Genomic DNA, 16146 nt, shown 5'->3' with positions numbered 1-16146 from the left:
GACCGTCTGAATGAATGCCCTTGAAAACACATGGCACTGTTAAAGCTGGCCGGAGAGTAAGACTTGAGAACAATCTCAGCAATCAGACGGCTCGCCTCTACCATCAAAGCAGCGTGCAAAGCCAGCAGAAGCCTTTCTTTGACTTCCCAGCACTAAGCTGAATTATCAACTCAAACATGTCTCAAACAGAGGCGTAGAGAGGAAACTTTGTGTCACACACACATATATGCACAAATACGCACAACGAGCAAGCAAAAGATTTCATTAACAAGAGAGAATTAGCTTAGCGCTATCTCTGAGCAACAGCTATGTAGAACAGTAGGATAGTGGCACAGTAGGGTAGAAGCTTGGTGCAGTCTGGTGCACATTACACAGTGTGATAGAACACTGCTCGATGACACTGCCACTGTGACCATGCAACGATACATTTCAAAGCTACGCTGCATCTTGAAGGGGCAAACACTGCTTGGGTTAAGCGCAAATTGGGACTTGTGTGTGCATATAAATCAAAAGCCCTGAACACTGGTAGAGTAGTCCAACAACAAGTTTAGAGTTTACCATCTCTGCAGACCCTGCCACATCCTCATGGACAGCCTGTGGTCTTAATGCCAAAATGGTTATATAAAAAAACTATTTCCATTCATCCCACTAATTTCTACATCTTTCTTCATCGAGCCGCCTCAAGTGGTATAGTTCTCAGTTAAACCAATCTGTGTAGTATATAAAGATTTGCAGAATCAATACATTTTTTACACCTCAAATATTAATTACTGGCCATCCTATAAAGACAGAAATTCCATATTGGTGCATCCAAATTTAGCTAATTGAATCAGGCTCGTTGGAGCATGGAAAACACTCCAGGAGCAAGGTTGGGAACCACTGAAGTATAACATAGTTAAACAAAACCTGCTAAAACAAACATGACGGTAGGTATATGGAGCAGTGAATTTTTTTTGAAGGCTAAATTAGGGCAGTGAAGTAAAGAAGAAGATCATGCAGTTGGAAGATTGTGCTGTTAGAAGAACAGTACAGAGAGCTGGAAGGCGGAAATGAGAGGTTGTCACAGTGCTAGCCACAGCATGAGGCTGGATGAACCAGCAATGAACTCCTGCCTTCAATACATGCTTCAGTATAAACATCAGTGCCCCTTTTCTTTCACCACTCTGTTATTAATCTACCTTTTGCTTTTTCTTCAACTAGCCCTTCACTAGGTACCCAACCTTCCCTAAAAGTCTGTCTGTCCGGTCAACCAACAGACATCCACTCTCTGCATCTCTCAGGGGGTTTTGAGGACTATTCCGTTTGACCTCATTCTTTGGTGAGTGAGTCTCAGTCGGAGTGTCTTTATGGCCAGCATTGAGAGAGACCATAACCAGTTTATAGGTCACAACAGAACACACACACACACAAACTTTTTAAAGTATGTTTCTTATAAACGGTTCATCACAAACAAAGCTTTAGGCACTATACTGGCTAACCCTTGTCAAAGCAACTGTCTCTCAGCATGAAAACATTTCATTCATCCTGATATAAAATATATTCTGAGCAGGTCTGCCTCCCTCCTCTCAGCTGCCAGTTATTGATTTACACTGGAATATCCCACACAGACATTGGTTAATAAAAGACACAGTAGGAAGCATAAATTAGAATAAGTATACTCTCTCTCTCTGACATGGTTTTCATACATGTGTCAGGATGTGAGGTTGTGCTTATGCCATATGTATTTCTTTACCAATGGACATGAATGGTACAATATATATTTACAAATCTCTGATCTCAAATTTTGTCATTTCCATTTCCAAGTGAGCCATACTAAAAGTAAGTAATCCTACTGAAATTAAAAATTATGCAGATTATTGATTGGCCAATAGCAGCAGTTACAGAACAGCAACAGGCAGTCACTTGAGTCAGAGAAGCATTTTAAATAGAAGCCTGGCTAGCTAGAACTCCTTTTCTAACAGCGTAAGACACAGCAGACTACAATAGCAGTGTCTGTTGCTGCTGCTACTGTTTGTATTTACTAACTTTGCATGACAAATCACCACCAATGATATCCTCATTACAAAACAACAGTATTGCCCCTCCTTTTGTGAGGTCAGGTACTGAAGTCAGATGATCAGCTCTGGATTACAAACTAACTCAAGGTAACCCAAAAGGTTTGAATGGAAAGTACACAGCTCCACTATTCCTCCTATATTGGGCCCAATGCTAGGGATCTTACATCTGGCTGACGCTTGACATTTGGCATAGTGACCTTGGGTGTATTTTTTATTTTTTTTTAAATGGAGAAGCTCTGTGTACAACTGGAACAACTGTATCAGCAATGGGTGCACTGTAAAGTAGCTGAACACACCCATTAGAAAGGCTGTTGGTATGCTTTTGGACAGTGTATGTAGCTTTCTGTTTATCATCTATATATTTTATACACTCAGTGAGCACATTATTAGCAACACCTGTACACCTACGCATTTGTACAACATGTGGCAGCAGTGCAGTACATAACATCATGCCTAAAACAGGCCAGCAACTTCAGGAAATGTTCACAATAACCATCAGAATAAAAAAGTGAGCTCAGTGATTTTGACCATGGCCCAATTATTGGTGCCAGATGGGCTAGTCTGAATATTTCTATAACTGCTGATCTCCTGGGATCTTCACACATAAAATTTGCTCAGACATGTGCAATAAAGAAAAAACATCCAATGAGCAGCAGTTCTGCAAAGAGAAATGCCTTGTTGAAGAAATAGGACATTGGATAATGGCCAGACAGGTTTGAGGGTATGGTAAGCACTCTGTACACTTGTGGTGAGCAGAAAAGCATCTCAGAATGCACAACATGTTAGACCTTGAGCTGGACGGACCACAACAGCAGAAGACCATGTCTGGTTCCACTTCCGTCAGCCAAGAACAGAAAGCTGAAACAGTAGTGGACATAGGCTCACCAAATATTCACAAATTATCACAAAGAAGTCATCTCAAACTGTTTTTATAAACATGACAATGAGTTCAAGGTTCTTCAGTGGTCTTCCCAGTAACCAGATCTGAATCCAATAGAACACCATCTGGATGTGGTAGAACGAGAAATTCACAGCATTAAAGTGCACCTGAAAAATCTGCAGAAACTGCATGAAGCAATTACGTCAACATGGACATCTCAGGAATATTTCCAACATCTTATGGAATCCTTGCCAAAAAGAAATAGGGCTGTTCTGAAAGCAAAGCGAAGCCCTACCCAGTATTAGTATCGTGTTCCTAATAATAAGTGCACATATATGTAAAAAGAACTTTCTAAACTTAACCCTTAATCTAACCCTAACTAAAAAAGAATGCTTTTGGACTTCTGAAATAAAGGAATGGTAAAAATTCAAGACCATTTTGTTGGACATGAAATTGTAGGCTACTCTTGTTTGTCCAGACCCACACCCACATACAAACTTGAACAGAAAGACTTACAAGATGACACACATTCAGCCTGGCACATGCTCTGTTGTGTTCTACTCCTGTGGGGACCCTTATGGGAAAAGACAAGGCTGGATGTTTCAGAGGCCTTTAGCCTCCCTCATGTCTCCTATACTACACGTCAAACCCTGAGGGGCATCTGCAGGAGGAATACACAAACAACACACATGTACTCATCCATCCAAGTGACATGGAATCGGACCAATCTCCTGCTCTGCTGAAATAAAGACAGTAGCTTCCTCCTCATCACGACTACACACCCACACACGGAGTCAAAACCACATGTATTGTCTCAGTGTATTCAATCACAAACTAACAGCAGGCAAGTCCATCACTGTCTGTGCACATGCGCACACACACACACACACACACACACACACACACACATACGGGTGGCACAATGAATCATATTTTTACCACCATTGTCATATTAGTTTCTCCCACAACAACAGAATAGCAAAAATACAGTCAGAGTTTAACTGTTCTCAGCAACACAGCAATTTCAATACATTACATATACTACATATACATACATATATACAGTGCATCCGGAAAGTATTCACAGCGCTTCACTTTTTCCACATTTTGTTTTGTTACAGCCTTATTCCAAATTGAATTAAATTAATCTTTTTCCTCTAAATTCTACACAAAATACCCCATTGTGACCATGTGAAAAACGTTTTCTCGAGAGTTTTGAAAATTTATTAAAATTAAAAAACAAAGAAATCATATTTACATAAGTATTCACAGCCTTTGCTTAATACTTTGTAGAACCACCTTTGGCAGCAACTACAGCCTCAAGTCTTTTTGAATATGATGCCACAAGCTTGGCACACCTATCTTTAGGCAGTTTTGCCCATTCTTCTTTGCAGTACCTCTGAAGCTCCATCAGGTTGGATGGGAGACGTCTGTGCACAGCCATTTTCAGATCTCTCCAGAGATGTTCAATCGGATTCAAGTCTGGGCTCTGGCTGGGCCACTCCAGGACATTCACAGAGTGGTCCTGAAGCCACTGCTTTGAGATCTTGGCTGTGTGCTTCGGATCGTTGTCCTGCTGAAAAATGAACCGTCGCCCCAGTCTGAGATCAAGAGCGCTCTGGAGCAGGTTTTTATCCAGGATGTCTCTGTACATTGCGGCATTCATCTTTCCCTCTATCCTGACTAGTCTGCCAGTTCCTGCTGCTGAGAAACATCCCCATAGCATGATGCTGCCACCACCATGCTTGACTGTAGGGATGGTATTGGCCTCGTGATGAGCAGTGCCTGGTTTCCTCCAAACATGACGCCTGGCATTCACACCAAAGAGTTCAATCTTTGTCTCATCAGACCAGAGAATTTTGTTTCTCATGGTCTGAGAGTCCTTCAGGTGCCTTTTTGCAAATTCCAGACGGGCTGCCTTGTGCCTTTTACTAAGGAGTGGCTTTCGCCTGGCCACTCTGCCATACAGGCCTGATTGGTGGATTGCTGCAGAGATGGTTGTCCTTCTGCAAGGTTCTCCTCTCTCCACGGAGGAACGCTGGAGCTCTGACAGAGTGATCATTGGGTTCTTGGTCACCTCCCTGACCAAGGCCCTTCTCCCCCGATCGCTCAATTTAGACGGCCGGCCAGCTCTAGGAAGAGTCCTGGTGGTTCCGAACTTCTTCCATTTACGAATGATGGAGGCCACTGTGCTCATTGGGACCTTCAACGCAGCAGTAATTTTTCTGTATCCTTCCCCAGATTTGTGCCTCGAGACAATTTTGTCTCGGAGGTCTACAGACAATTCCTTTGACTTCATGCTTGGTGTTTGCGCTCTGACATGCAGTCAACTGTGGGACCTTATATAGACAGGTGTGTGCCTTTCCAAATCATGTCCAATCAACCACAGGTGGACTCCATTTAAGCTGTAGAAACATCTCAAGGATGATCAGTGGAAACAGGATGCACCTGAGCTCAATTTTGAGCTTCATGGCAAAGGCTGTGAATACTTATGTAAATATGATTTCTTTGTTTTTTAATTTTAATAAATTTTCAAAACTCTCGAGAAAACGTTTTTCACATGGTCACAATGGGGTATTTTGTGTAGAATTTTGAGGAAAAAGATTAATATAATTAAATTTGGAATAAGGCTGTAACAAAACAAAATGTGGAAAAAGTGAAGCGCTGTGAATACTTTCCGGATGCACTGTATACTACATATACATACATACATAGATATAGGTCATCAATAGGTCATTAGCATTATCAGCATTGGTCAGTCCCTAATATCTCCTAAACTCTAAAATTGTACAGGCAAATGCACTCTGTATTGTAGATTATTGTATTGTATCTTATTGTTATTGTATTGCATTGAATGGCACAGAGTTCTGCGTTCAACTCTGTTTCTTTTTCTCTTGGTGTCTGCAGTGACATATTTGTTTCTAGCAGTATCTGAGCTCAGGACCGTCTTTTTCTCTAAGCTTTTGTAACTAGCAAAGATACTTTCTCTAGATTGACAAAGTACTTCTTGTAAGTCGCTCTGGATAAGAGCGTCTGCTAAATGCTGTAAATGTAAATGTAAATACAACTGCAATTTAAACCTGACATGGCTGCAAAATCCAACAACTTTCTCGTACATCCATGCTGTGCACCCTTACACACGCACACACACACACACACGCGAGCTACAAACTGTATTCTGCTGGCTCTGCACCTGAATGCATGACCTTGTCTGTCCTCTTTTAGGTTGCCTCTGGCAATATTAACAAAAAAGTCCCAAACTGGCTGACTCTACAGAGTAGGAGGGAGAATAGACAGAGAAGAGGACAGGAGAGGGATAACAGGAGAGGACCTGGCTCTGTGGAAGACAACAAAAAAGTTCATGTAAAAGATGTAGGGAATGGCAAAAGACTGCATGCGTGTGCATGCTGCAGATAATGAGTAACACTTGTAAAGCTGAAACAGGGAGAGATGAAGGAACAGTGCATTGTCTGAGCGCAGATGAAAAGAGAGGCGTGGTGAACGGATGAGTTTAACAACTGTCTTTCATCCACAGCAGCTGCAAACATCTCCTCGATTGTCCTTTCTCTCTCTCAGCCTCTATATATCTCTCACACTTTCCTATGTCTCAGCCTTTCCCACTGCATTCCCTTTCTCCATTCATTATCTCACCAGCATCTCTCCCGCTTTATCAGACGCATTCTGTCCCCTTTCTGTCTTTACACACACAAACACGTGCATACATTTACACACACCTCTGCGGATATCCTGCCGAGGCTGACAGACCGTCACAGGCTGCCTGTCTCTCTGAAATTACCCAGACTCCCATGGGAGCTTTCTTTTCACACCTGCCGCAGTCACCGGTCAACTTTTACATGGCAGACACATCCTGCAGCTTCTTCACACATATGTACCCACACTTTAATCTCCCTCCTTGTCACTGCTCTCTGAAATGCTAGCGAGGATTAGACGTGCCACTATTCAATAATATAGTATACCATGATATTCAAATCACAATAGTTCTCAGACACTTTGAAATATGGTTACTGCATTTTATTCAAACAAGATGCAGTTTCAACAGGGAAATTAATACATAGAGTAGCTCAGAACGCCCAATGTACCACTTTGCTGTCAGAGTGTCCTTTAATGCTTTATTTGTTGTTGGTGAAGTTGTGTTAGTACGCTATTGCTTTGAGAATCTTCTCATTTTACAGTAAAGGTTGTAGCGCTAACCTTTCATATCTCAATATGCTATCTAGAGTACCAAGAATCCACCAACCAGCCTGAAAGAAAACATCTAGGGGAAACCAGATATGATCCCCATTAAAGCAAACAGCAATTAGGGAAGTTTATTCAAGGACATAAAACCCCAACACTTGTGACCACCAACACATCATTGCTAGTACGAATGATATTCAGAATACTACAGATATGTACATGCATTATCTTACATACAAGTTTTCAAACAGTATAAAAACAAAGGCACACAGTGTCACTGATGTAAAGCATCAATTTTTCATGTGGTCATCTTAAATCTTCACTTTAGTCAAGTCGATGTGGTACCCCAAACCCCAGATTTGCTTCAGACTAGTGGGCAACATTGTACTTTTTTTCCATGTGTCCTTATTCTAATATTATAATAGTGTAAACTACATCAAAAGGTTAAGTATTAAATTTCTTATCAGCACATGTGTGGTGAGGATGCTGCTACGTGCTGCAGGATGACCACTCCTGACCACATTCAGTAAATGTGCAGCGTTAGTCTGAATCAGTTAGTGACTAAATTAGGAAATGTCACTTTACATAAAGGACGACATGACAAAACAGCTAATCAAAAACACATACAGACGCGCACACACCCAACCCACACACACACTTTCACACATCCACAACCACCCAACACTCTCCATCTCTCTCCAGACACGCGCGCGCGCTCTCTCAGCGATGACATCATTGTCAGGCTGGTGAAGTGCGGCGCTGCTCGCGCGCGTTACTCACAGCATTTGATAAGGTGGTAGTGTGACATGCTGTCCGTCTGTCCTCGCGCCGCAGCTACAGGTTTCCTCTCCTCGCGCGAACACATACAGGCTGAGCGCAGCAGTCAGAGCCGCGCGCCGCTCTCTGCATTATTCACAGCGCCACGCTATCGGCTTACAGAGCTGCGCTGCACAGCCGAGGAGGAGCACAACCGGCAAAAGCGCTGCCTGCCTCCCTCTCTCTCTCTCTCTCTCTCTCTCTCTCTCTCTCTCTCTCACACACACACACACACAATCACTCTCTCTCTCTCTCTCTCTCTCTCTCTCTCTCTCTCTCTCTCTCTCTCTCTCTCTCTCACACACACACACACAATACCTCTCTCTCTCTCTCTCTCTCTCTCTCCCTCTCCCTCCACCTCTGAGCATGAGCGCCGCACGTGCTATTGGAACGCCCGTGACGGACACCTCCGTAGCTCCACCCACCACCGCACACACCCCTCTCTCTGACTATCACAGGCGCGCGCAGACACACACCCCTGCACCCGCGCGCGCAGACACACGCTCTCACACAGCAAGGTAGAGAGAGGTGGGGGGAAGACAGGAGTCAGAGAAAGAATTAAGATGGAGGTTTAAGGAAAAGCAAGAGAGGGAGGGAGGGGGACAAGGAAAGAGGTTTGAGGAAGAGGGTGAGATAAAATGGGGAGAAAGGAAAGAGAGAAAGAAAGAGAAAGAGTGAAAATGAAAGAAATAGATGCAGAGAGAGAGAGAGAGAGAGAGAGAGAGAGAGAGACTGAAGTGTATAAAGACAGGTTTGCAGAAGAGAGAAAAGGATGGGAGAGAAAGAAAGAAAGAGAGAAAGAGAATCTACTGCAGTGCGGTACTTGCAGTCTGACAGTTTAACTCCCTGCAATAGCTTTTGACTGGCCACAAATGAGCTTTGATAAGCTGTCCTCCATTTACCACAGAGAGCCAACAACCATAGCAACCTCCATCTTCCTCTAGCTGTGGGTCAGTGGGCTACGTGGTGTACGTGTGGTGGGGGACACATACGCTTGGACATGTTTAAGCTGCAAAGGAGCGCATGCAAGCTCAGTTTGGAGCACTGGGATACTGAAAGCACTTATCTGACATGTAGGTGTTTTTTCCTCCCTACCAACCACCTCCATACCAGCCCACACATCAAACACCTGACAGGGAGCGCAGACAACTGCAAGAGTGTGTGAGAGAGCAAGAAAGGGAGAGAACGATAGCTAGCGCGAGGGAAGGAGGAGGAAAGACAGACAGAGCTTCAGAAATAAAGCCTGTCATCCGTATCCAGGTCATATGTTTAACTCTTTCCTTCTCCAGCAACATTCAGGCATTTTGATATTTAACCATCATGATTTAAGCATCATGAAACAGCAGTGCTTCCTTCTCCCATCAATAACACCCATATTTTGTTTCTCCCTACACTTTCCTGTTCTACTCAGGATAAAATTGGCTGGACACAGGGCCTCAGTGTGATGCTGTGTGTAAATAATATACATGAGAGACCTGGCCTCTCCATATCTAATGCCAGAGGGCCAGCGGGTACAGCTAGAGAGAGCAAATCGAATGGCTAAGAGAACAAAATGAGGACAGACTTAAATGCCATCATCTTCCTCACCGCTATCACTCCTAACAGATGGGCTTGTGGAATGCTGCCGAAGTACAGAAGCGGAGAAGAAACTGGAGGAGAAAGCAGACTTAGGGAGATGAAGGGAGAGATACAGGGAAGGGGTGGCTGAGGTTTGGGGTCAAGAATGAATGCAGTTGGGAAAAGTATGAAAAGGTAGACTGAAGGCAGAGGCTGGCTTAAAACAATAGTGTGGCCAAAAAAAAAATGTGCACAATTTTCTCCTTGCCTCTAACGTAGTCAATAAGGCAATATATGCCTGGTGTCCATGGTTTGCTGCATGCCTACTACACTTGCCTCAAACAGCAGTGAGATTATAAGTAATCTCAAAATATTTTCTGGCATTTTATGACTATTATAGTTATCTATAAAAAGGCAGACAAAATTCAGGCTTCAATATGACTACTAGTGTTTATTGCCATGTATTTATTTTGTCCATTTTTTTGCATAACGGTATGACATGCAGCATCAGGAAGTCTGTTTGAGATTATTTAACATCGCAGAACAGTTTGTGTGATCATTTAAGCTTGTACAATGCTCATTAACAGTCACAAACCTCCCTTACTTATTGGCCATACTAGCACTGTAGCTATGGACAAACTATGGACATGCATCTACATTTGGGGTATCCAACACTGCTACAATGTTGAGGTTAACAGAGAAACTGGAGAGAAATGATGTATTCCTTAACTGCATATAGGGAAGAAGTCAGTTTGCCCCAAGCTGTTTAACAATGAATTGCATGTTGTACAACTTTATAATGACTACCTTCCATATTCAGTTGTAATGGACACCATGTTAATGACCCAAATGTGTAACATAATAAAAAGACAAATTTTCAAAGTTTCCCATCCCATGTTCCACAAACAGTACCAGCACCAAGCTGTGGGTTTTGTAGTTTGACTGGATTTTAATATTTACAGTTATTGCTTAGCAAAACATTCTGCTATTACTGTTGTCTGAGATACCCTGCTTGTAAGTTTGCAAAATTACAGTTTAACAAAAGCTCTAGCTTTAAGTAATTGTTATTCCATTATCAAATTTCAAAATGAACACTAAAATGTTTTGAACATGATCTTCATATAGAATAAGAATGTGTGAACCACAGGACCATTCCAAGCCAAATCATAAAACATTATATGGAAATGACTGAAGAAGCAGGTCCTAAAGAGGCCAAGTATGTCAGGGAGCTTCATAGTTTACCCTTTTCATGTGGTCTTTACAGAAGGTCATGTTTCACAGAAGGTCACCAGCAAAGATTCCACATCACTGCAGGGGTCCAAACACCCCTCAACCTCTAACTACTGTCTACCAGGACCCCTGCGGCTACAGTAGACAGAGATGACAAGCACAGGCATACCTAGGCGTGCGCGCACACACACACACACCTGGCCTGCATTAAGAAGGAGAAGCAGAGTTGTCAGCTCCCGTCCTACTGCAGAGCAGAAGAGAGTGAGTCCAGCAAGTTTTACCCCTGTCTCAGGGAAACCCACTGTGACTGCACGTCAGACTAGAGCAAAATGAATTGTGATACCTCTCAATTTCTTCCCTACTGCATATGTCTCCATAGCTTTAAAGAAAAGACAGAAAAGAGCTCTTGGCAGAGAAATGAGATTGGCCTCTTCTGCAGAGCAGATAGAGGAGGTCCACATCTGAGCAAAACATCAGGATAGAGAGAAAGAAGAAGAAGAAAAAAAAAGATTTAAGACAAGGTACTCCAAATGCAGTCGATCAGCCAAGATACACTATATTGCCAAAAGTACTCACTCCCCCAACCAAGTCAATGAATTCAGGTATTCCAAATCACTTCCATGGCCAGAGGTGTATAAAACCAAGCACCTAGGCACGCAGACTGCTTCTACAAACATTTGTGAAAGAATGGGTCGCTCTCAGGAGCTCAGTGAATTCCAGCATGGTACAGTGATAGGATGCCACCTCTGCAACAAGTCCAGTCGAAATTTCCTTGCTACTAAATATTCCACAGTCATCTGTCAGTGGTATTATAACAAAGTGGAAACGACTGGGAACGACAACAACTCAGCCACAAAGTGGTAAGCCGTGTAAAATGACCTGCACGGTCAGTGGATGCTGAGGCGCATAGCACGCAGAGGTCACCAACTTTCTGCCAGTCCATCACTACAGACCTCCAAACTTTATGTGGCCCTCAGATTAGCTCAACAACAGTGCATAGAGAGCTTCATGGAATGAATTTCCATGGCCGAGCAGCTGCATCCAAGCCTTACATCACCAAGTGCAATGCAAAGCGTCGAAAGCATCGCCACTAGACTCCATAGAAGCAGTGGAGACGTGTTCTCTGGAGTGATGAATCACCTTCTCCGCCTGGCAATCCAATGAATGAGTCTGGATTTGGCAGTTGCCAGGAGAACGGTACTTGTCTGACTGCATTGTGCCAAGTGTAAAGTTTGGTGGAGGGGCGATTATGGTGTGGAATGTTTTTCAGGAGTTGGACTCAACCCCTTAGTTCCAGTAAAAGGAACTCTTAATACTTGCCTCAAACAACATCAAGCTATTAAGAAACCTTAATAAGAGACTTGCTTTTGTAGTTTCTTGCACTGTATAACTCTTACTTTTGCCCATCTTTTAAACAACAGCACATCAGAAAACAGCCTTTTCAACTTTTAGTATTACAATTTCACCATGCCTTTAAGACTGATACACATTAATGAATGATTAAAAAAATATTTAAAAAGCAGTCTAGTCTGAAACACTCCTTACAACATTAATGTGAGTGGGCAGAGCTGACCTGCTTAAGGCCAAATAGGTGGATGTATGTAAATGCATTTGTTTTTTAAAAACAAACAATTAATTCAAAACAAGCTGTTTGTGCAGCTTAATGAAACTTGTTTACAACATTTGTATATTATAACAAGCTCTGTATATTAAAAAAGCAAGGAACATTCAGTTTTCCATTAAATGGTCCTTTAAACTGTCAGAACTAGGAAACTCCTGGGAAACACAAATGTATATACAGCTGTCGGTGTTCAAAGTCTGTTCTCTAACTTAACAGTCAGAATAAACAGAACAATAACTGGGGCTAAACAATAGGATAATCTCCGTAATGACATCTGCTAGCTCTTGGAACGCAAGTGTTATTGTACAAGTGTAACAGTTATTACACCTTTTGCACAAACCCAAACGAGAAAAAGGAGATATGCATACAGACAGATAGAAGGTCATCCACTGATCAATATTAACACTGGCATACTGGTTCACACCTCCCCAGGGCTCACTTGAGGATGTCACCATTCATTACCAGAATGACTCGGGTTAGTCTCAGTGCACACATTACAGAAACCCATTGTGTCAGTTCAAGATTTAGACTGGGCCCAAGTAACAAAAACTGTCAGCAGTGTCATATTCACATGAGTATTACTGCTTATGGAGACCATATTAAAGCTCTGCAGGACTGCAGACTGGATCAACACAGCAGAAATGTCTAAGTCACCAGGATCAACAGTAAAAAAAAAAAAAAAAAAAAAGTAATGTAAACAATAGCAATTTTAAGCTACTTCAATGTCCAAATTAGAGGCAGGCAATTTGATAGTTTATTATGTTTTTCATGATAACAATTTCACATGCTGCTCTGAACATATCAAGAGCACCATCATTGGGAATACAGTCAGTCAACTGTTTTTTATCTATCTATCTATCTATCTATCTATCTATCTATCTATCTATCTATCTATCTATCTATCTATCTATCTATCTATCTATCTATCTTTTTCACGTCAGTTGGTGACTATGATGTTAAATGGTTCATTGTAGAGAAGCTTACAGACAGATTTTCTTTGCAGTTGTGAAGGGCACAAGGGGTTGCAAAGACTATGAACAAATATAGCAATTTTATTTATTATATAAAAGAACCAGCATTCCTACTCATGCATTTGGAGTTATCGTATGTAATGTTGAAAATGATAAAATGAAGGTAAATATTTTTTTTAAAATCCTTTAAAATGCTTTGCATGTACTTTAAAAATGCATTTTGACCCAAAATATTGCTCTCAAAACTACTGTAAACAACAGCTAAGACATCAATCTAAGACAATATTCATAACTAATCATGTAATAAGTTTCTGAGGAGAGATTTTCAGACATCTCTAGAATGAGTGCTGTGCGAAGTCTGAATGACTGAATAAAAACCCCTTTAAAAGAACAATGACCAAATGACCATGTTTCATTACAAAATGTAGTTGTATTGCAGCATGCAAGATTTGTTTTTTCTGTAATCTTCCATCAAAATATAATCACCATTTTTAACATCTGCTTTTTAGCAGCATCACTGGAAAAACAATATTACCCAGTAATATTATGTCCCCCCCCCCCCACCCCCACCCCCCGCACCACCCACATCATTATGTCATTACACTCCATGCCTCAATGTTTCACTTAGAAATATATCATGGTATAAAAGGAAAATGCAACGCTTTTTGCACTATTCAAAAACACCAGCTGTATTTTACACTTTATGAACCTTTCACGATAGTAGAAAGTACAATTTCAGAAAGAAGTACAATTTCTATACTTTAACATATTACAATTAATTTTTTTATATTAACATACTATTTCTGAAACACACACAAAAAAAAAAAAAAAAAAAAAAACCTACTTGTGATATTTTGGGCGCACACTAAAAATAGCATTACTCCTTTGGTATCTCTCCCATACTGGTTGTCTCTGATGTCCACACACAATCAGGATAAAAGCCATTGATGAACACCTGAGGAAGCCATTTCCACTAATTACAGCAGCAGGAGGAGCTCGCAGCCATCCGCAGCCCAGCCTACTCAACCATGCTGGAGCAGCACTCTCAATTACTCCACCAGCTATGGCCTGAGGAGAGCCGTGCAGGAACAGCCACAAATCAGAGTATGAATTAAACATGGGGTGGGATCTCTACACGACATTAATTATTCAGTCTTTGTGTTGTATTTACTCAAATAAACATTCATTTCCCCCAAATTTTAATGCTGAATACTATTAGCATAATTCAAGGGTTAATTTTCCTAACCAGTAGGCAAGCAAATGGAAATTGCACACAATACAATTATAGTAAAAGATCAAGTAATGGGATGTAATAACCTCTAGAAAAGGTTCAGATGTCTGCAGAACTGTTTACTGTTTGTCTGTGTAAAGCATTTATTTGCAGTTACAGTGGTATAACTCTGATATTCAGAAATAGCTTGAGCTCCTAATGGGATATGCGGAGGCGTATACACCCACACCTACACACACTCCAGTATTCCATTACGTGCTGGATTGAAGTCCTCCACTTCTTTTGCGCATACACATTTGTTGATGGTGCTGAAATATTCTACATTTTCCTCATTATTTTCCCTTAAGTTCAGTTCTGATGTTTGTGTGGTTTTATGTTCAAAAGCAGTCAAAATTAAATTTTACCATCTACCTCTCTTTATATCTTAGAAGTAAAACAGCATGTTTTGCTTATGTGCCTTTAAGACTCATATGTAAATGATCTCTGTTCTAATAGGCTGATGTGCATTGTGCTTCGTATTATGGAAAACATCTTTTTCACTTTTTTTAAAATAAAAATGTAATGTATGTAAATATTGTTACATACAAGTTTCAAGACATACCATCCACTCCCCAGTCCTTACAGTCTATATACAGAAAACAGCCTGTTTAAAGTTCAGCTTTGTCTGTCACATATTTTCTTAGTTCTTTCCCAAAAACAATAAATAAATACATAAAGTAAAAACTGTCAAAACTATTGCACAGGCTATGTTTTTCCCTCCCAATGTATAACTGTACATTAAGTGTGCAGAAGTGTGTTCTCTGTAGAAGATGTGCAACTTATTTTCAGTTAGAAAATCAATAAAACAATTTGACCAAACTTTTACATACAGCTGTATCTGTCTATTCAGCCTGCAGCAGTTTAGCCCCACCCTTTCAAACAGAAGTGTCTTTAAAGGCACATCAACAAAAAACACCCTGTTTAATTCATAAAATTAGGTTGGAAAATGTTCAAGTAAAAGTCCATTATAATTATGTTTTTGATACATGAAACAAAAACTTTAGAAGTAAAGTTAAAATAAAAGGGGGAAGTAATACAAACACAAATATTATGTAAGATTTGCTCCCTTTCAAAAACAGTCTGGGTTGACATACTCTTTATAACAAATAGTTAGGGTTAACTGCTGTATGCTGAATAGGTAGAAATGAGTTCATTTTGATGACATCAGGGAAAAAAAAGGATTCAGACCAGGCTCTCTTTACTGCAAAATTTCCATTTGTGGACTGTATGAACTAGAGAGAAAATGGTATTTTGGAACTTTAATACTGTTCAAATAGTGCAAGCAACTCCTTTGCTTAAACCACAGAGCATTAAATGTAGAGTTGATTTCGGGCAAAAGTGGCACAGCAGGTAAAACGAATGAATGGAGTCAATAAAATGCAACTATGAAGAATAATTACCTGAAAGGTGCTTGTCAATCAGCGTTTGTTTCCATCGGCCTCACATCATCGTTTTGGGTGTGATTGGTGCATCAACCAAAAAGTTCACCCCACATGACAGTGCAGCACTGCTGTGATCACTGAAGCCTTTTGATTGGATTAAAGAGC

At 41.0% G+C, this 16146-nt stretch overlaps 1 protein-coding gene across 5 annotated transcripts in view; it reads right to left on the bottom strand.

Moving 5' to 3' along the window:
- Positions 1-16146, bottom strand: part of myo16 (myosin XVI) — a 226034-nt gene that overhangs the window by 176544 nt on the left and 33344 nt on the right. For 2 of the 5 annotated variants that reach the window (XM_017704690.2, XM_017704693.2), the window contains exon 1: positions 7915-8119. The exons of the other annotated variants lie outside the window; for them this stretch is intronic. In XM_017704690.2, coding sequence (XP_017560179.1) covers positions 7915-7999 — 85 coding nt within the window. In that variant the 5' untranslated portion in view covers positions 8000-8119. Of the gene's footprint in view, positions 1-7914; positions 8120-16146 lie in introns of those variants that run through there. 5 annotated transcript variants of the gene reach the window in all.

Source organism: Pygocentrus nattereri, chromosome 6 (assembly GCF_015220715.1).
Source record: "Pygocentrus nattereri isolate fPygNat1 chromosome 6, fPygNat1.pri, whole genome shotgun sequence".
NCBI lineage: Eukaryota > Metazoa > Chordata > Actinopteri > Characiformes > Serrasalmidae > Pygocentrus > Pygocentrus nattereri.
This window is presented reverse-complemented; position numbering and strand designations above follow the sequence as displayed.